The following is a 23,744-nucleotide window of genomic DNA, read 5'->3' as shown; positions in this document are numbered from 1 at the left end:
GTTCTTATTTGGAGACCAGAGCGATACAGTTGTCACAGCTGGATCTACATAAACTTGGAAAAATCTTAACTTGCTTCCTCTCTTCAGGTGTCGCTATCTGGCTGTCCAGCTGTCTCCTGCCATCCCTGTGTTTGCTGCTATGCTCTTTCTTTTCTCTATGGCCACACTCTTGAGGACCAGTTTCAGTGACCCTGGAGTGATCCCTCGAGCACTACCAGATGAAGCAGCTTTCATAGAAATGGAAATAGGTGAGTCCTGGAGACGGGCGGCCTTGTTGGGGAGGGGAGTAATTATAGCTGTTGCAGATTCAGACTACTGTTCCAGTTTTTTCTTTGAGATCCTAAGTGACTGGCTACTGTGACTTCAGTCAGACAGGTACAACAAGTACTGTATAGTCACATGTGCTTTCTTATCCCATGTGTTGGGTTGCATCAAAGAAAGAGTTTGTTACTAAGGTATGCTGAATTGTTGGCGAGACAGTGTCTTTTCCATTTTTGGAGGAGGCCATTACACATCTGTTTGCTGAGGGAAGCTATAAGCGGTCTGCCCCTAAAATGCTCTTTTTTGCATATACATGGAACTTTGGATGTAATTTCATAGCTCTTCTGAAGTGCATTCATGGGTCCCTGACCAAAAATTCCTGCTTTTGGGGGTCGCACAAAGTGAGAGAGGGCAATCATAGTACCAGGAACCACTCAGAGGAGTAAAGGAACGGACTTCAGGCTCAGAACTCTACAGTCCGAGACTCTGAGATTGGAATGTAGCACCACCAGGAGCCGTGACGGCTTCATGGATTTAAACAGAACATCCAAGACTAGAAAGGGAATATCCTGGGAGTTCCCACTGCGAAGAAGTCAGTGATGCGAGTACTAGAGGCAAGTGGGGGAGGGGTCTACTAACTCAGCAGCAGTGGCTATGTTAAGTGTTTCTCAATTTTGTTTCCACAGTAGCTTGAATCCACATCCAAACAAGATAAGAGAAGAAAAAAAAGTGACTCAGTACTTGGTCTGTCACCTCCTTGCCCCCCCCAGTATGGAGGATTGAGCCCAATCCCCTGGGCAGGCTAGAACAGGCTCTACTACTGAGCTGTATGACAAGCTCTGTGACCCAGAATTTGTGATGCTAAGCATCTGTGTTAGTAGAGTGCCAGTGTGTGGCTGGCCGCTAGTTCTTTGATGTTGCCCTGGAGGCTGCCACTCCTTTGTGTTTGTTTATTTGAACTGTTTCCCCTAACTTTCACGGTGTATTTCTTTCTGGAAAAACTCAGTCTGTTTTAGAGGAGCTAAGGAGGAATTGGTTTGCATGTACAGATCTCAGCTCCAACGGCATGGACTGAGGTCAGGGGAATGTGGGTGAGCATAAAGTAGAGGCAAGGCATGGTGACATTAGCTGAACCCACATGGGGACGAGAAATTAGTTTATGAAACAGTAATAATGCAGATAGAGAAGAACAGAAGAAAAGGACAATCCCCCTCTGTCTTGCTCTTAAAGTACCCCCCCTGTTCTACCCCTGAGTCTCCCCCGGATTCTGCCATGAACTCTGGGTTCCTCACACTTTCCTGTATGGCACATATAAGGACTTATTAAAGTGGCAAGTTGGGACTTCCATCACCTTATGAACAGCTAGCTTCATCTTCTCGGACCTTCTTGTACACTTAATGTTTCCTTTCCCAGTAGCTACACCACTTTGCACAAAAAGGAAAAAATGTTCCATATAGCAGAGATTTTTAAAATCCAAACGAATGTTTTTGGAATGTTACTTTGTGGCAAAGGTGTGCTGAACCCAGCGCCTCTCATATGCTGCAGATGGGGAGGCGTACAAATTCATACAGTCTGTCTGGGAAGCACTTTGATATTAAGTAAAATGGCATTAAGGATTCGTACTGTTTGTCCTACTAAGGGCTCCTTAAGAGTGAAGTTAAGGGAATTATCAGATATTTAAAACAACCTAGCATAGAAATGTTTTTAGTGTGTTTTTCTTTTTTCTCTTTAATACATATACAGCTATTTTAATACAAGCAAGCTACCCCCTTTAGAATAGAATTTATCATCAAATAATTCTTATCCCATGTATGTATGTATGTATGTATGTATGTATGTGTGTATGTGTGTATGTATGCATGCATGATGCATGCATGTGTGCATTTACTTTGGAGTGGTAATTGCATGTACCACTGTGTGTGTTTGTCTGTGTAGGCCAGAAGACATCATTCAGGAGTCAGTTCTGTCCTTCCACTAGGGACCAAACTCAGGCCATTAGGCTTGGCAGCAAATGCCTTGCTTAGCCTGCTGAGCTGTCTCACTAGCCTTTACTCCTTTTTAGTTTTGAAACAATTCTTTAAAAGGTACAATTCTTTTCATTTTCTGTTTATGGGTGTTCTGCCTGCATGTATGTAAGTGCACCATGTAAATGGAGTACCCATGGAGGCAGAAGAGGACATTGGATCTCTAGAACTCAAGTTTCAGGCAGTTGTGAACTTCCTTGTTGGTGCTGGGGTCTAAACACAAGCCCTGTGAAAGGGAAGCAATTGTTCTTAACTGAGGAGCTGCCTCGCCAGGCCCTTGACATACTTGCATATATTGGCATATATTAATTCTATATGGCACTAGGTTTCACAAAGATACTTCATATTAGTATATAATGGACTTTGAGCATGCTCCTTCCCTCTAGACTTTGTTTGTTTGTGTGAGGCAGAGTCTCATGTAGCCAAGGCTGGTCTCTAATGTGTATTGTACCTGAGTCTTTCCTCAAAATTTAGTTCTACTGCTTTTAGCTCCTATCAAGAAGGACACTATTCAAATATTCTTGCATAACCATGCTTTGTAAATTCTCTTTGAATTTTGCTAGTAGAGTTACTAGGTCACAGAGCATATACATTTAAAATTATTGTAGCTGCTAATGTGTTGTTCACTGGTAAGATAAGTTTGAACTTTCTGGGAACACTGTTGTGTATTTATCTTTGTTTTAATATTTATTAATTATAGTAGGTAGAGATAGTGATTTTGTGGTTTACTTTTTGTTTTTGAGATAGGGTCTCACTATGTAGTCTTAGCTGGTCTGGAACTTGTTATATAGACTGAGTTGACCTGGGGTTCACAGAGGTCTGCTTGCTTCTGCCTCCTGAGTGCTGACATTGAAGGCATGCTACCAGCATGCCTATGTTTTCATTTTATTTATGTGATTGTTAGTCAAATTAGATGCTTTCATTTCAGATTCTTGCCATTTTTCTTTTTAAGTTTTTTCTTTGTAATCAACCCCCCACAACCCAACACCCTTGAAGACACATCTTTTTTTTTTTTTTTGGTTCTTTTTTTTTTTCGGAGCTGGGGACTGAACCCAGGGCCTTGCGCTTCCTAGGTAAGCGCTCTACCACTGAGCTAAATCCCCAGCCCCTGAAGACACATCTTTTACATGTACATCTCAGAGGTGTATAGCATTCAGTAGATGTAGGGCCGATACAGTGTGATGTTGAAATCCTAGTGTAGAAGTGTTTGCCTGGAAAACAGGAGCCCTTACCACTCATGGTATAATGTGTAGAGACTTTGGACTCAAACAAAGAATAGCAATGAATTAAAGCTGTTTTACTGATTACAGAAGCCACCAATGGTGCCGTGCCACAGGGCCAGAGACCACCTCCTCGTATTAAGAATTTCCAGATAAACAACCAGATTGTGAAACTGAAATACTGTTATACATGCAAGATCTTCCGGCCTCCCAGGGCCTCCCATTGTAGCATCTGTGACAACTGTGTGGGTGAGTAAAACCAAGGGGATGTTGCCTGAGGGATAGGCTCAGCTGAGCAAGGGGTCTCACAATGGTCAGTGGTTCTTGGGAAAGTTCAGTGGGAATGAGAAGGTCGATTCAGATGGGAAACAAGGTAGATTTAGATAGGAAAGGATCTCCTACACAACAGCAGATCAGCTGGACTCACGGACATCCGGTCTAAACAAAAAGTCTTTGATAAATGGGAACAACACCTTTTTGGGAAATCTCAATTTTCCTCTACTGGGTCCATGTCAGGTGTGGCCCACTTTACAAAGGAGGAGAATACCATCACCCACTAGAGGGCACTTCTGAGGAATGCCTGTGGCAGAAGTGGCCCCGTTGTGTTCCCACTCTGTACTAGGCATTGGGCTGAGTACTTTTCCTTTCTCTCATTCAAGGCTCATAGCAACCCCCAGAAACCAGTATCATCCCCATTTTACAGATGATGTCACTGAAATGCCTTTGTGTAAGTTTGTATAATTGGCATGAGATGATGCTTGATCAGGTCTGATGTCCAAGCCTTTATTTTTTTTTAAATGTCTTTGCTCTTGCTACATGTGTGTAGGTGTGCAGAATTCAAGGTCTGTGCTGCCATCTGCACATAAGGGGCTTAGTTATACATACTTCCTACTTTGTGCCGAACTCTGGAGAAGATCATACACAGATGATAAAGCTGCTCATTGATAGTGTGTATGTAACACTGCGTTACCACTGATGTAATTCCTATGTTCAGTATGCCGCGTATCATGTCTGAGAGCCTTGGTTTCTTCCTACTAGCCAATTCTTCAGCCAGAGTTTGGGGAGATTGATCGATCGATCTATCTATCTATCTATCTATCTATCTATCTATCTATCTATCTATCTATCTTCCTTCCTTCCTTCCTCTCTTTCTTTCCTTTCTTTCTTTCTTTCTTTCTTTCTTTCTTTCTTTCTTTCTTTCTTTCTCTCTCTCTTTCTTTCTTTCTTTCTTTGTGGTCCAAATTAATATTGGATTGGACTTTATAAATCATAACTAATTTTAAATGAACTAGGAAATACTATTTAAATAAGATCTGATGTGAAGGTTTCATGAAGAATTCCCTCTCCTTATTAATATTCTTAAATGTGAAGAACTTACACAAGAGATACCTCAGTGGTTAATAACCCTGGTTGCTCTTCCAGAGGACTTGAGTTTGATTCCCAGCACTCACATGATGGCATCTGTAACTTCAGTTCCAGGGAATCTGACACCCTCTCCTGGCCTCTGTGGGTACTCAGCATGCAAGTTGATTTTTTTTGTGACAGGATCTCTCTATGTATCTCTAAGTGCCCTGAAATTTTCTTTGTAGACCAGGCTGCCCTAGAACTCACAAAGATCTGCATGCGTCTGCCTCCCAGGTGCTGGGATTAAAGGGATATGCCACCACACCCAGCTTACAAATTGACTTTTTAAAAAGCACAGATGCTCTATGAGAAACATAGATAGTTCATAAAAAGGAAATTTACTTATCTAATGACATGAGAATATGTCCACATCTACTAATAGCCAGAGAGATACATATTAAAACTGGATTTCTTTTAAAAACATACTTAATTTTTCTTGACAAATCCCATGATATATACAATGTATCTTGGTCATTTTCACCTTCAATCCTCCTCCCCATTCCCTAGAACCTCCAAGACATGCCTCTCACACCTTCATGCCCTCTCCTTCTCATTCTTTATAACACCAAGTCCAGTTAGTGCTGCCTGCATGTGCATGGGGGCATCATTTATTATCTGACAACCAACACCCCTAAAGAAAAAACTACTCCTTACCCTCCAGCAGCCATTGAATGCTGTTAGCTCCTCAGCTACAGGTGGAGATGGAGCTCCAGGAGCCACTCCTCCATCCATGCTGGAAGCAGTAGTAGTAGTAGTAGTAGTAGTAGTAGTAGTAGTAGTAGTAGTAGTAGTTGTTGTTGTTGTTGTTGTTGTTTTTCTTTTTTCTTTTCTTTTTTTCGGAGCTGGGGACCAAACCCAGGGCCTTGCGCTTGCTAGGCAAGCGCTCTACCACTGAGCTAAATCCTCAACCCCGTAGTAGTTGTTTTTGAGACAGGGTTTCCCTGTGTAGCCTTGGCCGTCCTAGAACTTGCTCGGTAGACCAGGCTGGCCTCAAACTCAGAGATTCCCCTGCCTCTGCCTCCTGAGTGCTCGGAGCCACCATTGCTAGCCATGCTGGAATTTTTAAGTGGCTTGATCTTGCGCAGATAGTCATAGAAGCTGTGAGTTCGTGTATAACGGTCTTGTCACGGTTAGAAACCAGCCTTCAAATCCTCTGGCTCTCCCACTCTTTCTCCTCTCTCTTCCATGATGTCCTCTAAGCCTTAGTGGGGTCAAATCAATCTCCCACTTAGGCCTGAGCACTCAACAGTCACCTATTCCCACTGTTACTGGACAAAGTGAATTTGTCCAGTTATGGAAAAAAATTCTCTAACCAGCTTGAGAGCAGGACTAAAAATATGGTAAAAACATAGATCTGTATAAATTTACATTTTTCTCAATTTTTTTATATAGCGAGTTTGCTTAAAATGGGGCTATTATCTGTAACTGTATCTAGGCATGATGCTAACTACTTGAGCACTTGACATCTTTCTTTATACATTTCTTTTCCCCAACATATTTCTCTTAATTATTTGGGAATTTTATAGAGTACACCGTGATCATATTCCCACCCTTCCACTCCCCTTTCCCCAAACAAAACAAAACAAAACAAGAACCACGAGTCTAATTTCTGTTGCTCATGTCCCCATTGGAACATGGTCAAAGTCTTAGCGGCCAGCCCTGTAAAGAAAACGGAATCCTCCTCCCACCCCCATTCCCACTCCAACTGGAAGCCATCAATTGTGAAGAGCTACACTTCAGTGTCTTTATTCTTACAGTCTGGGTTTTGATTAGTACTCACTGTTCTTCAAAAGGTACTCCTTCCCTTTGGAGGTGTTTGTGTGTGTGTGTGTGTGTGTGTGTGTGTGTGTGTGTGTGTGTGGTAAAGCCAGAGGACAACTTTGGGTGTCATTTTTCTTTGTTTTCAGGGACAGGGTGTCTCACTGAGATCTTTAACTTACCAAATGAGGCTGTCTTTCCTGGCTGGCCAGTGAGCCCCAGGGATAACCCTGCCTCTACTCTCTACTGTGGGCATTATAAACATATGTCATCATGCCTCATATATTTTTTATCTCAGTCTGATGTGTGTGTGTGTGTGTGTGTGTGTGTGTGTGGTGTGTGTATATGTGTATGTATGTATATGTGTGTGTATGTGTGTGTGGTATATGTGTGTGGTGTGTGTGTGTGTGTGTGTGTGTGTTCTCATGCATGCACAGCGAACACTTTAATGAGTGAGCTATTGCTCCAACCCCATCTAATTTATTTTTATTTTATCTTACTTGTGTGGGTGTTATGCCTGTATGTTTTTCTGTGCATCACTTGTGTGCCTGGTGCTCATAGGCTAGAAGAGGGGGTTGGACTCGCTAGAACTGGAGTTCCAGATAGTTGTGAGCTGTTATGGAGGTGCAGGGAATTGAATTCAGAGTCTCTGGAAAAAGCAGCAGGTGCTCTTAACCACCAAGTCATCTCTCCAGCCCTCAACTCCTCCTTTTTAAAAAGCTAATTAAAATAATATTTGCTTGTGCTAGAAAATATGGGTGGTATAAAAATATAAATCAAACCCACTTTGTTTATAAAAAGGGACGTTATATAATCTAAGAGATTTTTAATTTCTGAATTAATTTTTTGTGGTGGTGATGGGGTTGAGCCAGGTCTGCACACACACTAGGCAACACTTCACACAGGTTCCATCTCCTGCCTTTAATCTCTTTTAGTTGCAGTACAAACTACCAGGTTTCATCACGACATTGTCATCCATGTATCTCAGCCCACTGTGCTCATATTTACGCTCTCAAGTCCTGTACATCTCCTTTGTTTCCCCACCAGTCCTGTCTGCATTCATGTCTCTCCCCACCACACGCGCACGCACGCACGCACGCACGCACGCACGCACGCACGCACGCACGCACGCGCACACACACACACATCTTGCATTTACCTGAGTCCAGCTTATTTGATTTAGCAAAATCATCTCGAGTTCTATCCATTTTCCTGAGAAGGATTTAATTGCGTCTCCTTTACAGCTGAGTAAAATCCGATTGTTGTGTGTATGGTGTATTGATTCATCTGTTGATGGCCTTCTAGACTGCTTCCCTTATCTGGGCTATCCTGAGTATTCCAGCAGTAAACACTCACGTACAAGTATCTCTACGGAGGATGTATTCCACTCCTTTGGGTATATGTACCCAGTGGTATAGCTGAATATTGTGGTAGTTTTATTTTTAGTTTTCTGAGGAAACTCTACAGTGATTTCTGGCAGCTCCACAGAAGAGGCTTATTTCATTTTTTGAGTGTGTATGTGTGTGAACATGCTTGTGTGTGTGGTATGCGTGGGTGTGCTTATGTGTCACAAACTGTGTGCATCTCTCTTTCAACCTGTAAGTCAGTTTCATGGGTTCTGCTCCAGTCACGCGGTATGTGCGGCAAAGGCTTTTATCCTCTGAACCATCTTGATGATCCTCTCCACCTTTTTTTTGAGACAGGGTTTTTCATGAAACTTGGACGTCATAGATTCTGCTAGACTCACTTACCAAGGATTCTCCTGTCTCTGCTCTTAGGATTACAAGCATATGGCACCGTGCCTAATGCTTTGTTTCAGAGATTTGCTTATTGTATTTTACGTGTAAGAGTTTTTCCCTGAATGTGTGTGCATCATATGTATGGTTGGTACTCACAGAAGTCAGAAGAAGACATTGAGTCCACTTAGAACTGGAGTTAAAGGTGGTCGTGAGCCACCATATGGATGGTAGGAACTGAACCCAGGTCCGCTGTTAAGAACAAATGCTATTAATCACTGAGCCTTCTCTCCAGCCCATGTCGCATGTGTCATGTATGTGCCAGGGATCCAAGACCAGGCCCTCATGCTTGTGTCACCAGCACTTTACAGACCTAGCCATCCTCCCAGGTTGATAAGAGGTTTTCTTTTTTAAGATTTTATTTATTTTATGTGGATTTGCCTACATGCATGTGTGCATGCTTGTATATGCAACACGTACATGCCTTGTGCCTACAGAGTTCAGATCTCCTGGAACTGAAGTGACTGATGGTTATGAGCCACTATGTGGGTGCTGGAAATTGAACCCCAGTCCTCTGTAAATGCAGGTGCTCTTAACCACTGAGCTACAAAACGGTAGCTCCTGCTTTGAGTTTCTTATCTTATTTTGTTAGATTTTGTTTTGTTTTGACAGTCTCACTGCATAGCTCTGTCTGGCCTGGATCTCACTCTGTAGACCAGGCTATCCTAAACTCACAAAGATCCAAGTGCTGGGATTAAAGGTGGTGCCCCGCTTGGCTTTTGTTTCATAAAATTATATGCTGAGCTCTTATTCTACATCCTTACGATTACTTTAGTGGCTGCATTATCTATTATAAGGCTGTATTCTAGTTCTTCTAGTCAGTCTCCTGTCATTGGGTGCTATTCTGTATTATTATTATGATACTGAAATAAAAATTATTGAGCTCAGTCAGGTGTGGTGGTCTATACTTGTAATCCTAGCCCTTGGGTGGTTAAGGCAGGAAAAGTGTGTGTCTGGGGCCAGCTTGGGTGACATTGTAAGGTCCTCTTTTAAAAAAGAAAATGAAGCTTAAGAATGTGGAGAAGGTAGAACCTTACATTTCTAGTAGGAACGTAAACTTGTGTATCCAGTGTGGAAACAGTCAGTTCCTTAGAACGTTAACAAGTCGATACCACATGGATTAGCAAGTGAACTTCTGACTATATACCTGGATTTGTGCTTGGGTTCCAATAATAAGAAACTGTAGGCTGGATTGTTTAATCAACAGAGTAAACATATTTCACAGTTCTGGAGACTGGAAAATTCAAGATCAAGGTGACAAAAGGGTTTCTGGGAAGGCCTCTTTCTGTGGCTTGCAGATGGCTTCTTCCTTGCTGGGCTCTCCCTGTTTGGGATTTTGTTTTTGTGTGCTCACATATTTTTAATGTCCCACCCTCTTCTTAAATCCTAGTGAATTAAGGCCCCACCCTATGACTAATTACTGAGACAGTCTTTTAAAAAGAAAAGAAAACTTCCTTAATAAATTTCGGGAAGCCTTTGGTACCTTTCTTGAGGAAGTATCTTTTTTATTGATTTAAAAAGACTTCTCATAAAATCAGGCAGATATATGTGTATAGATGGGTTTTTCTCTCTAGTTTTTTTCTTTTATTGTTTAGAGAATGGAAGAGAGAATGCTTTGTGTGTGTGTGTGTGTGTGTGTGTGTGTCTGTGTGTGATGTGGGTGGGGCTTGTGTGCTATGCTATGTGTGTAAAGGTCAGAGGACAACTTTATGGATTGATTCACTCCTACCTTTCTGTGAGCTCTGGGGAGCCAACTCCGGTTGTCTGGCTTGCAAACTTAGTGCCTGTTGCCGCTGAGCCATTGCACTGGCTGTCTAGAATTTTTAATGTACAAAAAGCATTTTGTTTAAAAGTTAGAGACTTTTGTTTATTAGTTTTCTGAGACAGGGTTTCTCTTATTTTGTCCTGCCTTTCTGGAAGCTTGCTAGGTAGACCAGACTGGTTTTAAACTCGCAGAACTGCTCCTGCCTCTGCCTCCTGAGTAAAACCAGTTTTTCCTCCATCCACTATTTTATTGTATTACTTACGTGCTTGGAAAAATCGTATATCTGTTCTTTGTCATTATTTTGTGATCTAAACTTGTTTTTATGTACAATGACTAATTCATCTGGAATTTATTTTGGCAAATAGTGTGAAGAAAAAAATTAACCTTATTTTCTGCCAATTGGCCTATTGTTCATAATTATTTATGAAATCATACTTCCCTTTTATAATGGTGTTTATTAGATGGTAAATTCTTACATAGTCCAGAGATTGTTTCTGTGTTCTGTTTCATTGAATTATGCCATACCATTTTAAGAATAGTATATTGTTGATTTATATATTTAATAAATATAGGTCAAAAAATTCATGGTGCTAATTTTTCAATTTATTTTCTGAATTTAGTAGGTCCGTCTGCTAACATTTTTTATAGGGAAAAGCAATGCCTCTGCTCTTAACTGACAGAGTAACTCAGATTACTGGATTGTTTAAAGCCTTTGTCTCTTGATCAGTCAAGTGAGAAAATATCTTTTTAACTGGCATTAAGTGTAGTTGTGACGATTTGTTTAGTCAGGGTTAAAAGACATAACTGATAGAATAAATATATGTGTGTATCTGTATCGGAATGGCTTACAGACTATGGTCTGGCTAGTCCAATAGTGGCTGTTCCCTTATAAAAAGGCCAAGTAGTTGTTTAGTTCATGAGACTGGATATGTGGCAGCAGTCTCAGTTTGGTGCTAGAATCCTGGGGGATTCCTAGAGAATTTCTGGTCTTCAGTCTATGTTCAGTCAGTCTGGTTTTTAGTTTATGTTCTTTTTTCCATGTTCTTTTATGTGGCCCACATTTAGGGTGAGTCTTCCTGGCCCAAGTAATCTGATTAAGAAAATCCCCTACAGGCTTGAGTTTTAGTTGATTCCTGATATTGTCAGGCTGAAAGATTAGTCATCACAAGATTGAAGGAGCTAGTGGTGAAAACATTTTGATAAAGAATGTCAACTCCTCCCTCCCTCCCTCTCTGCCACCCTTCCTCCCTCCTTTTCTTTCAGACAAGTCTCACTAGGTAGTTCTGGCTGGTCTAGAACACACTATATGACTAGGGTGGCCTCAAACTCAAGAGATCCGCCTGCCTCTGCCTCCCAGGTGCTGGGATTAAAGGTGTGCCCAGCTCCTTGAGTTCTTGGGTTAGTTGCTGTATGGGTGGTAGGTAGCTTGCTCTTGTTCAAGGTTTGGCATTGAGCTCTCTTTCTCCCACAGAGCGCTTCGACCATCACTGCCCCTGGGTGGGAAACTGTGTTGGAAAGAGGAACTACCGCTACTTCTACCTCTTCATCCTCTCTCTCTCCCTCCTCACAATTTATGTCTTCGCCTTTAACATCGTCTATGTGGCCCTCAGTGAGTATACGCAGTATTGTCACTGTGCTGACAATGGGCGGGGAAAGGCCTGAGAGGAGCTTAGGGGAAGTTGGACTTATGGTGGGTGGTACATTGTTCAGGGGCAGACAGGGCAAGTAGTATTGTCTGCTCTTGAGCTGAACTACAAATCTCAGCTTATATTGGTAGATATTTACTGATTATTCTGGCCTTCTCTCTGGCCATCTGCTGGCAAGAATGAGCCCATAATTTCTGAGCCATATCCAGAGTACCAGGTGGTTCTGAAGTGATTCAGAAGGTTGGGTATGTATTTGTCTCTACACACCCTCTCATTCTGTGTCTTAAGATATACCTGTTAGTGGATCAGGGTATACTCAAAAGATGGAAAACACACACCCACATGTTTACATATGCGCATGCACGCACGCACACACACACACACACACACACACACACACACACACACATAACACTTAAGGACAGGTAGAGTGTGGAGCTAAGCAAGTGGTCTTGAAAAGGGAGGCGCTCTAAGCTGGATATCACACAAGGAAGGGGCATAGATGAGAAGAAGGTCTTTCTTGGGGACTTCTAGTTTCTTTCATCTGTTACCATCTGACTACGTGTCTATATTTGGGGCCTGGGAAGGGGAAAGGGAACCTCTCTCAGCTTGGTTTCTCTCGGCTCTGGTCCAGTGCCTAAGCATTGGAGTATGTTGGGGATGTGAATCCAGCCACCAGCTTGTAGGTAAAAGGGAAACTATACCCTTGCCCTAGTGGGACCCTCTCTCTTGTCAGAGTATATAGCACAGGACAGGGAGATGAGGAAGTGGGTAGTTGATAAGGATGGAGATAGATATATATATACATATATATATGTATATATATATTTTTTTCCTACTAAAGTCACTAAATTTTCTTTCTGCTCCTCTTACCAATTTCACAGAATCCTTGAAAATTGGCTTCCTGGAGACATTGAAAGAAACTCCTGGAACATATCCTCCCTGGCAGTTCGTCCGTGTGAAGCCGTTGGAAACTGCTTGCCAGCATGTTTTCTCCCTGCAGCTCTCCCACTATCTAGTTTTCCAGACGTCAGTGAATGCCAAAGCCTAAAATTAACAAGTGTAGTCCTAGTGTTAGCAACTAGAACGGAAACTTGTCAGGACTCTAAGGGAGGCTTACCCTTCACCTCTTTCTTGGCTCCTCCTGCCCTACAAGGGTCCGGTCTAGACTCAGCCTTGACTCCTCTAGCTGACTGCCCTCTATGGCAGTGCGCTTTTGTGCTATGTGCTAGAAGCCCTGCCCTCTTGTTTCAGTGAAGGCTTATTTTGTGCAGTGCCTACATTTCTGAAAAGGGGATTTAGAAGAGATTTGGATAAACCACATCTTGTTTCCATCCCACTGATTTTTTTCATTTAAAACGTTTATTCTTGGTGGGATTTCCATTAACAGTGGTGGGCAACATTGTTTAGCTTTGGCATCTTCCTCAGTGTCCTCTGCAGAGAGCCAATGACAAACAGGAAAATGATACACACTGTGAATGCTAGAGATTTATTTATTCATAGTGAATAAACAGAAATGCATTAACTTTCATAAGGGATCTATTCAGTGAAGTTTAGAATTCATCTGTAGTTATAGGCACATAATTTGGCTTTCTGTGGTACTTGTTCCGAGAGGTAAAGAGGGTGTGACTGATCTCACGAATCTGAAATGAAACATCAGGTCCCATACCTACCATACGTTCTCCAACATTCCTTAACCTAACCTCACTGTTCTGGAAGTCCTCATTTGCTTCTTCACTCTCTGGTCTGTTGTGGGGCTGACTGGATTTCACACTTTCCTTGTGGCTCTCAACCAGACTACCAATGAAGACGTGAGTCAACCTTCTCTCCCTGCTCTGTATCCTTCTTTCCACCGCCAGTTTCCTTATTACCTGCTAGGAAAGCAAGCATGTGTCCAGGGCCTGGAAGGATGAGACAAATGGGGGAAAAAAGACGTGGATTTGGGAGGTGGTTAAATAAAAGGCAGACAGCCTTTTTTGGAGTGGAATGCCGTAAAACATTAGGAAGAGGTTGAAAAATTGGATAGACATGTCTTTTGACTAGGTATGGGTACTTAAAGACTAGTCAAGGGGTTGGGGATTTAGCTCAGTGGTAGAGCGCTTGCTAGCGCAAGGCCCTGGGTTCGGTCCCCAGCTCCGAAAAAAAGAAGAAGAAGAAGAAGAAAAAAAAAAGACTAGTCAAAGCCCTAGTGTGATTGAACACTCCTATTCGCTTGCTAGAGAGACTGAAACAGGAAGATGTCAAGGGGAAGGCTGTTCTGAGCTGTGTAGTGACAAAGAGACTTGCTTGACTGACATAGCTAGACCTAGTTTCAGAGCAGGCAATCAACAAGATCAAAAAGGGTAGTTGGTGCTTCTAAATTTGGAATGGAGAAGGATAAATGCATCAAATAAATATTTACTTTTAAGGAACTGCCAATTCATGTTCATTATGGATAATGAGAAAATAGAGTTGAAGAAATGAATAAATGCCTGTAACCTTACCTTCTACCTATTGCTTTTTTTTTTCTTTTTTCTTTTTTTTTTTTGGAGCTGGGGACCGAACCCAGGGCCTTGCGCTTGCTAGGCAAGCGCTCTACCACTGAGCTAAATCCCCAACCCCACTACCTATCGCTTTTGTTAATGACATGATTTATAGTCTTCTAAACTTGTGTAGGTTTGATCTCATTTGTTTCCATATACACTATAGTTTAAATTTCATTTTTATTTAACGATTTTTAGTACAATATATTTTGGCCATATTTTTCTCTTCCCTCAACTTATCCCAGATCTTCCCCACCTCCATATCCACCTGACTTCATAGTCTTTTTTTCTTAAAAGAAAGAAAAAAATCAAAAACCCCAAAATTCTAGACCAAAAGTAAAACAAAACAAAAGGCACACTCCCATAGCTCGCAAAACAAAACACAGAATCTGTTTGTGAGTCCAACCAACTCCTGGGCATGGGTGGGGCCTACCCTGGAGTGTGGTTCTTATATCCAAGGACACTCCACTGGGGAGGACGGACCTTTCCTTTCCCTGCAGGCATCAATTGTAAATAGCTTCTTGGTTCCTGGTAGAACTTAGAGTTCTATCCTTTCTCTGTGCTGGCATTTTGTGCAGGTCTTGTGGTGCTGTCACGGTCCCTGTGAGTTCATATGTACACTGTATTTTAAGATAAAAATAGAACATGTACATTTGTGGGTTTTTTACTCTTATATTTTCATGTTCAACTATTTCTTTTGCAAACTAGATTTATTAATCTGTGCACATGTGCACACACAACTGCACTGTGGAATATCAGAGGACACTTTGGTTCTCTCCTTTTATCCTGTGGGTCTTGATGACAACCTGTCAGGCTTGGTGGCAAATAAATGCCTTTTTTTTAAATCCACTGAACTCTCTCCCTGGCCCCTATTTTCTTTTCATTAATTTTGTTTAAAAATGTATACGCCATACAGCATCCATACCATCTCAACCATTTACAATTTTTTTCTTAATTTATTTTTGTGGGATTTTGAGACTACTCTGTGGACTAGGTTGCCCTAGCACCCAGAATCCCATCCTTGGCCTCCCAAGTTCTAGGCTTCCAGGGTGTGTGACACCTTTAACTGTTTTGAGTGTACAGGGCAGTGACATGTAGTGCATTCAGTTTATTGTGTAATTATTGCCTCTTGCACTTCTTCATTAGCCCATACTGCCCGTGTTTCTACAGCAGACTTTTTCAATGTAAGCCTTGGCTCGTATCTTGCAGATCAAAGGATCGTGGACAGGGAAGAACCGTGTGCAGAATCCGTACAGTCATGGAAACATTGTGAAGAACTGCTGTGAAGTGCTTTGTGGCCCCTTGCCCCCAAGGTACTCAAGTAACAGTAATGCCTTGGACGCTCAAACCCATCCCCTTGCCTGCTCTGCTGCATTCTTCTGCATGGAACTTCCTGATATCAACTAAGTCTTCCTAGGAGTTGTCACATGGCACCATATCTACATGAGCCATAAAACCATGGGCTGGCTGTATTGTTTGTTTGTTCCCTGATTAATGTGACATCCTCCAGTTTGTGGAAGAGTAAATGGAGGACAGATGTGTGCTGGGGTCAGGACACATTGCTGAAGGCATGTTTGTGCTTTCTGATGTACAGACCAAGGTTCAGGGGGGACTGAGCTGATAGACAAGTGCATGTCAAGTCTTTGATTCGTTCTTCTGTTTCTGTCAGTGTCCTGGATCGGAGGGGTATTTTGCCACTGGAGGAAAGTGGAAGTCGACCTCCAAGTACTCAAGAGACCAGCAGTAGCCTCTTGCCACAGAGCCCAGTAAGTGTCGCTGTGTAGGTGATAAGAGACCCTGTAGGCCCACTAGACAGCTTCAAAATATAACTGCGATTTTGTATCCTGATTTCTTCAGCTTCCCTGTCTCTGATTATGTCCTGATACCACTTTCAGATCAGTGTACCCTTGACACAGATGAAGATTTACTCATTCCTTAGACACGTATTGATCAGTTATTTGGTGCCAACTACTTTCATAGGTGCTAGGGCTACACCAGCTAGCAAACTGAATGAAGTCCTGCTGGGAGAGCATTTCCTGTTGGGTGGACATGAGGGAGAAGAAACCAGAGCATCACTGTGTGTGTGGCAAGTAGCTTGATTAGGGAAACCTAAAAGGGGCCAAGCTGTGGACAGAGGAGCATGTTAGGTCGGTTAGTGATATACTTACATTGGTATACTGTACATGTAAGCATTCTCCCAGGCACCTAGGGCAAGATATATTTCACAAAATATGTTCCTAAAAATTTGAAATTTCCTTCTAAGACCTTTATTGAGATACAACGTAAATACCATACGATGCCTGTTTAAAATATGCAGTTCCTTAGTAAATGCTTATATGATTGTCACAATTAAATAAAAAAAATTCCTTATCCTCTGTGTTAAGAAACCTTGTATAACTCCCTCCTCACCAAGATACCGTGTGTGTGTGTGTGTGTGTGTGTGTGTGTGTGTGTGTGTTATGGTATGGTATAGGGATGGATCCCAGGGCCTCATACATGCTAGGCAAGCACTCTACCAATGAGGTCCCCAGGCCCCCTGGCATAATACTTCAATGCTGATCTGTGTTATATGTGGCAGTACTTCATTCCTTTATATAGCAGACTCATATCCTCTCACACGGATACACCATGTTTTATCTGTCCATTCACCGTTTCCACATTTTGTTTTTTATTTCTAAAATTTTAGTTATCATTACTATGGTGTGTGTTTATGTGGCATGTATGTGTGAGCCTAGGCATGGGTATGCCACAGCGCACGTGTGGAAGTCAGGTGACAATTTTTTTTTCTTTTTTCCGGAGCTGGGGACCGAAGAACCCAGGGCCTTGTGCTTCCTAGGCAAGAGCTCTACCACTGAGCTAAATCCCCAACCCCAATAATTTTTAAAGAGTTTTCTCACAGAAATCAAACTTAAGCCATCATGTTTACTCGGCAAGTGACTTTTCCACCTTTTTGGATATTATAAGCAGTGCTACTGTGAGCATCTCTGTGCAAGTTTTTGCATGGACATAGGCTTTCATTTTTCTTGGCTATAGTCCTCGGAGTGAAATTACTGAGAGAGGTGGTAACTCTCTATTACAGAAATTAAATATTAACATCTTTTGAGACGCTGCTGAGATGCTTTCCACAGTGGTTGCACCATTTCCTCGTTCCCACTAGAAGTATCTGATGGATTATCTGATCATTTCTATTTTAGCCTCTGTAGATGTGGAGTGTTATCTCACTGTGGCTTTGATTTGCATTTCTTTGATGACTAATGATGCATACATCTTTCCATTTGAGTATTAGTCATTTGTATATCTTCCCAAGGGAAATATTTATTCAAATCTTTTGTTTGCTTTTCCCCCTACCCCATGTGAATGTGTGTGCATGCATGCATATGTATGCGTGTGTGTGTGTGTGTGTGTGTGTGTGTGTGTGTGTGTGTGTGTGTGTGTGTTTAGGGAGCCTCTCTGACTGGCCTGGAGCTCACCAAATAGAGTTTACTGGCTGTGTATCAAACCCCAGTGACCCTGCCATGTGCCACTGCTGGGATTAGAAAAGCATGCCACCACTCTTGACTTGCCGCAGCCCTGGGTCTTAAGGATTAAACTCAGGTCCTCGTGTTTATCCAGCAAGCACATTACCCACTGAGTCATCCCTATAGCCCATGTGTGCTGTCTTAATGTATATCAATTTCTCTTTTATTGCGTGTGTTTTGGTGCCATGTCTAAGAAACTGTTACCTAATCTAAGGTTGTGAACAGGTATTCCCCTGATTCTTCTACGAGTTTTGTAGTTTTAGCTTTTACATTTATATTTTTGATCTGTTTTGGGTTGATTTTTATACATGGTAAGAAGTAGAGAACATACATTTATTTAGTTATTTTTGTCTGTGGGTATCTGGTTCTTTTTCTACCATTTGTTGAAAAGTCTATGCCATTATCTTGACACTCTTGTAGAAAATCAATTGACTTAAATGTGTGTTTATTTCCGGACTCTCAGTTACAGTCTGTTGATCTATATTTCTGTTCTTGTGCCTATAATACAATTTGTCTGTTGCTTTAGCACTGAACAGTTTTGAAAACAGGAAGTACTATTTCTTCAGCTTTATTCTTCTTTTTCCTCTTTGTTTTTTTGGCTATTCGTGGTTCCTTGAAATCCTGAATGGACCTTAGGATTATCTTAAAGCTTTTTAGTTTCTTTGAAGAAGCCAGCTGGAATTTTGATAGAGATCACATTGACTCTATAGGTCAATTCGAGGAACATTGCTGCCATAGCACACTTTCTGAGCCATTAACATGGCAATCTTTTGCTGAAGATGGAGCTCAGTGCTAGGGTACTTGCAACACATACACACGCACATGCACACCTACACTCACAGGAAAGACACAGACAGACAGACAGGTAGGCAGGCAGGCAGGCAGGGAGAGGGAGGGGAGGGGGTGGGGGAGGTGGGAGGTAGAGGGAGAAGGAGAGGGAGAGGAAGCACAGAAAAAAACATATCTGTCCCCCTTACTGACATTCTTGCTTCCATGTCATGATGTAGTGAGACGGTAACTCTCTGACAGGTAGGAAGGGAACCAAAAAGCTTGGACTGGTTTTTTTGGTTTGTTTGTTTTGTTTTTTATCTTGGCTCCCTTTGATGCTGTAGTGTTAAATGTATCTTTTGTTACATAACTATTTTGTTCTTGATTTCCTAATTTCATTTTGTATCACTCATTAAGAGTGTAGAAAAACACAATTAATCTTTGTATAGTAGTCATATTCTGAAACCTAGCCAAACCTGTTTTCATTCTAGTAGATTTTTAGATTTAAACTTTATTTCAAAATAGCATCTTATTTTATGTGCATACTTTTTGTAAGGTTATTATCCTCTCCCGCCAAGTGTGTCCTTTGCATTTTAAGGGACAGCAAGTGTGTTTCCATGTTACTGTCATCATCTTCGATATCATTTTTCTAATGAGACTGGTCCCAAATAATAACAGTATAGGTTAGAGGTTCTCCGTTGAATATAAGAGAAGATGTATTTTAGAATCATTTCGCAGGGGCCTGTAGAGATGGCTCAGTGGTTAAGAGCAGTGGCTACTCTTCCAGAGGGCCTGGGTTCAATTCACACCACACACATGATAGCTCACAACTGTCTGTAACTCCAGTTCCGGGGGATCCAACACCTTCACACAGACATACATACTGGCTAAATACCAATACAGTAAAATGGAAATAAACATTGGAAAAAAAGAATCACTTAGGAGACATTTTAAACCATATGTATCATTTGAGACCACTTTCATTGGTTTGGGCTAATAAATTCCCTGTTATGACAGAACCAGGATTGAAGACTGTTGGGTCAGACCTTGTTAAACTAGAACGGTATAATAATGCTGTTGTGGTGGGTGTGCTTGCATATAATTATTTATGTTTTATGTTATTATCATTGTTAATAATAGTAGAAACATCTGTCCATAACAGTTAAGGATAGACCTTAAATAAGCTGCAGGTGCATTCTCGCTAAGATGATGAGAGCCTGGTCTTGGGGCTGAGATTGGTGACCTTGGCTGTGTAGCTTTAATGTCACTGTGGTTGAAGGTTTTCGAGGAAGAACTCAATACCTTTGGATCATCTGCATTTAGACAGACAGACAGACAGACAGAGAGAGAGAGAGAGAGAGAGAGAGAGAGAGAGAGAGAGAGAGAGAGAGAACTTTGTGTTGACTCTGATATCTTTTACTTCTCAGGCCTCAACAGATCATATGAACTCTAATGAGACGCCTGAGGACAGCAGCACTCCTGAAGAGATGCCACCTCCAGAGCCGCCAGAGCCACCACAGGAGGCAACCGAAGCTGAGAAGTAGCCTCTCTATGGAAGAGACTTTTGTTTGTGTTTCATTAGGGCTATGAGAGATTTCAGGGGAGACGATCAACCTGAGACAGAGAGCAAATAAGCTGTCCCTTATTACGGTTTTTCTTTGGTCTTTAGTCACCCAATTACACACTGGCATTTTCTTGCTGCAAACTTTTTTTTTAATGTTTGGACTTAAGACAGTGGCAGAAGATGCCAGTCACATTGGTAACTGGACAAATGGGTCTCTTGGGACATGGCACTGGTTTCCCATTGTCTCAGCCACAAGGTGTCCTTGGACTCCCCTTCTCTTCCCTCCAGATCCTAGCTCTCCTGCTGGCGGTCATTGGCCTCTTTTTGGGGGCTAAAGAGCCTCAAGGCTGACTCAAGTCCTTTCCAGCTGCTGCCTGTCCCAAATCCAGAGGCAGTCACAGAGACCTCTGGCCAGGGAATCCTAACTGGGCTCTTGACTCCTTCAGAACTAATGAGGCTTGGAGAGGGGTGCTGGAGGATTCTCCTGGCTCCAAAGTGCCAGCATTGCCAGCCAATCCCATTAGGAATAGGGCAGGTACCTTCCACTTGTATTTATTTCTGTAGCTTCTCTTTTCTCCCTGCCCCTCATCTACTTTCTAACATCCAAGTCCCACTCTTTCCCCCCATTAGATGCTATAGATAAGTAGTCATGGTAGAAATAATACATTTCTCATAGGTTCTCCAGAAACTTCAATGCTTGTGCTGTTCTCAATAAGCATTGATGAGATGCCAACAATACAGCCCCTCACACTCTCTGTCTCATCTCCCCTCTTTGCTCATTAGTCCACTTTCATTTTCTCCTTTTGACTCCTGCTTCCACTGGGAGCAGGACTGGCAGGAATAAAAGTCTGCACTTTGCTGGTTCCTTTTCCTCAGGGGAAGCCTGAGTGCTCACTTAAACACTACCCCTCAGACTTCTTGTGTAAGGCCTACAGAGGCCATGAATGCACAAATGGGGAAGCCAAGGCACAGAGAGGCTCTCCTCTCCTCTCCACTCTTCTCCTCTCCTCTCCTCTCCTCTACCCTCCTCTCCCCTCCTCTCCCTCTTCATCCCCTCAAAAAAGAGAGAGAGAAAGGCTAGACAGTACTTCCATTAAGCCTTGGCTGAGTGAGGGAAAGCCCAGCACTGCTGCCCTCCCGGGTATCCCACTCCAAGGCCTCAGCCCACCTCTGGCAATGGTAACCACACCAGGGGCTTCATCCAAGCCCCTACTCTTCCAGCACTTCCACCGGCAGAGTCCAAGAGCCACTTCATCCTGGGGGTGGACTGTAGCCCCCCAGGCTGCTCTGCTCAGGACCTGCGCTACTTCAGGGAAGAAGATCTATGTATTATATGTGGCTATATTTCCTAGAGCACCTGTGTTTTTCTCTTTCTAAGCCAGGGTCTTGTCTGGATGACTTACGGGGACAGGGAGGGGTGCAAACCACGACTTTTAATCTATTTGAAGGTGATTAAACTGTGTCTAATGCAAGATGCCTGCCTCCTCCTTCCTCTTCCATTTCAAGAACCACCATGGGGTTGTGAATGTGTTTGTGTGTTGGGTCAGAGGGTGGGTGGGTGGTGTAGAAGGGGTTGCTTGTTACTTCCATTTTCCAGGGTACCCTTGGGTTCAGGAGATAGATACCTCTCAAATTCAACCTCTCCATTGATCTATTTAAATCTGGGCCGAAGTTTATCTTATCTGGACTACGAACACAGGACTTCCAAGCAATATACAGTGTGAAGAAGACTGGGAGAGTAGAGGGATTCCACTTCCTAAAGAGAACACGTACTTCACTAGGATACTGTCTTAGGTAGATGGACACTGTTATCTGCAAGTGGGTCTTGGCTTTTGAAGCAGGCTCACCAGGGCCACCCCTTGGAAATATTTCATTAGTGATCTTTTACAACTGATAGCATGCATTTCTTTTCAAATGGTCTATACTCGAGACTCCTAGCTCACTCTTTCCGGTTACTTGTAATTAGTGAAATTTGGCTGCTCCCAGGTTTCTCTGTGTCTTTTTGTTTTTGGTTGTTGTGGGCTTTGAATTTAATATTTCTGGGGGAAAGAGTCACTGGAGAGAGATTGATTCAGATTCCTCTCCTATCTGCTTCTCCTCTCCCCACTCCCTTTTTCCCTCTCTCAGTTTGGTTCTTACAGTTCAATTTCAGTTAGTTCAAAATGAGGGCAATCAGAGAGAGTGCGGAAGGTACTCAGTTTTTAATGTGTGTGCTCTTGGTTTTGTTTTTTTCCAATCAACCTGGTCCTCATGGGACTCCCTTTCTAGTCAGTACCCAGTCCATCTCCACCTGTGGGCCAGGATGGGTTTCTTTCCTCCCTCGATTTACCTCAGCTACTCTTCTGCTGCCCCTTGGGTTGGCCAGAAGAGCTTTCTCTTTCTGGTGGGAAGGATCAAAATGGAAATCTTTTATCTCTAGTGCAAAATGTTTTTGGTTTGTTTTTGTTTGTTTTGTTTTATAAATCTGCTTCCTCACACTCCTCTCTTCTCTATCCTTCCTCTCTCTCTCTCTCTCTCTCTCTCTCTCTCTCTCTCTCTCTCTCTCTCTCTCTCTCTCTCAAGTAAACCTTAAACCTTCTGTATTTAAGACCTTGGCCTGAAGACCTGTCCCATTCATACCATATATACCAGCTGGGATTGTCCCTAGTCTGAGCTCTGATCAGAGGAGAGATTGAAGAATTGATCTTTCTCTGGGGAAAGAGGCCTTATATTGTTTGTTTTTAATGGCTGACACTCTCTCCAGCTCTCCCTTTCTTCTCCATTCCTCCACCCCACTTCCCCCGGGGCCAGGATGGTTGGCGCTGATCCAAAACCTCAGAGGGAAGGGGAAACGTTTGCCCTTTGGCTCTCCTGGCCCTAGCTGAGATCATTATTGCTCCTTTTCGTTTTTTCCCAGGAGTGGGGTTGGATTAGAGGTTGATTCTAATTCTATAGCAGGTAAATTCCATTCTTCCCATTCCGACCATCCTGCCCTTACCCCTGAGGCCCCTTTTCCTACTGACCAAATCTCTACCTTGTTTGGGAGAAAAGTATTTTGTTTTTAAATCTATTTTCTAACTTAAAAGCAATTTAATATGTAAATCTCTGCACTTTTGTGTGAGCCTACAAATGTGTATGTGTTGGGGTTTTTCACTCTCTGGTATTTCTTAATAAATCTTTCTTTTGGGGGGAAGCCAATTAATGAAGGAGACTTGAATGGTTTTAGAAATACAGGGCTGTCTGTTTCTTTGTGCTTCTGCCTCATTTCTTTACTTGTGTCTAGTACTAGTAATTGGGCCCCTCCCTCACCTTTGGAAAACACCTCTCCCCCTTCCTTTGAGATTTGAGAGGACCTTCAACTTAGTGGGCCAGAGAAGAGACCTGTCCTGTTTCTGGTACCCCTGTGGGACCACTTAGATTGGTTCAAGTGGTAACCTAGCAACTTAGCCTCCTTCTTGCTCCCCGTAGCCTGGCCCTGTTAGTCCTTTCTTCCAACTCAGTTCATTTTATACTCCTGAG

The 23,744-nt window shown here is 42.5% G+C and overlaps 1 protein-coding gene across 4 annotated transcripts in view; it reads left to right on the top strand.

Moving 5' to 3' along the window:
* Nucleotides 1–21,718, top strand: part of Zdhhc9 (zDHHC palmitoyltransferase 9) — a 36,124-nt gene extending 14,406 nt beyond the window's left edge. For 3 of the 4 annotated variants that reach the window (XM_087599633.1, NM_001039016.2, XM_087599632.1), the window contains 8 exon segments: nt 88–248; nt 3,596–3,754; nt 11,700–11,837; nt 12,759–12,807; nt 13,583–13,685; nt 15,606–15,709; nt 16,066–16,162; nt 20,110–21,718. In XM_087599633.1, coding sequence (XP_087455759.1) covers nt 88–248; nt 3,596–3,754; nt 11,700–11,837; nt 12,759–12,807; nt 13,583–13,685; nt 15,606–15,709; nt 16,066–16,162; nt 20,110–20,226 — 928 coding nt within the window. In that variant the 3' untranslated portion in view covers nt 20,227–21,718. 4 annotated transcript variants of the gene reach the window in all.
* The last annotated feature ends 2,026 nt before the right edge of the window (nt 21,719–23,744 follow it).

This window comes from Rattus norvegicus, chromosome X (assembly GCF_021556685.1).
Source record: "Rattus norvegicus strain SHRSP/BbbUtx chromosome X, alternate assembly SHRSP_T2T, whole genome shotgun sequence".
Classification (NCBI taxonomy): Eukaryota; Metazoa; Chordata; class Mammalia; order Rodentia; family Muridae; genus Rattus; species Rattus norvegicus.
This window is presented reverse-complemented; position numbering and strand designations above follow the sequence as displayed.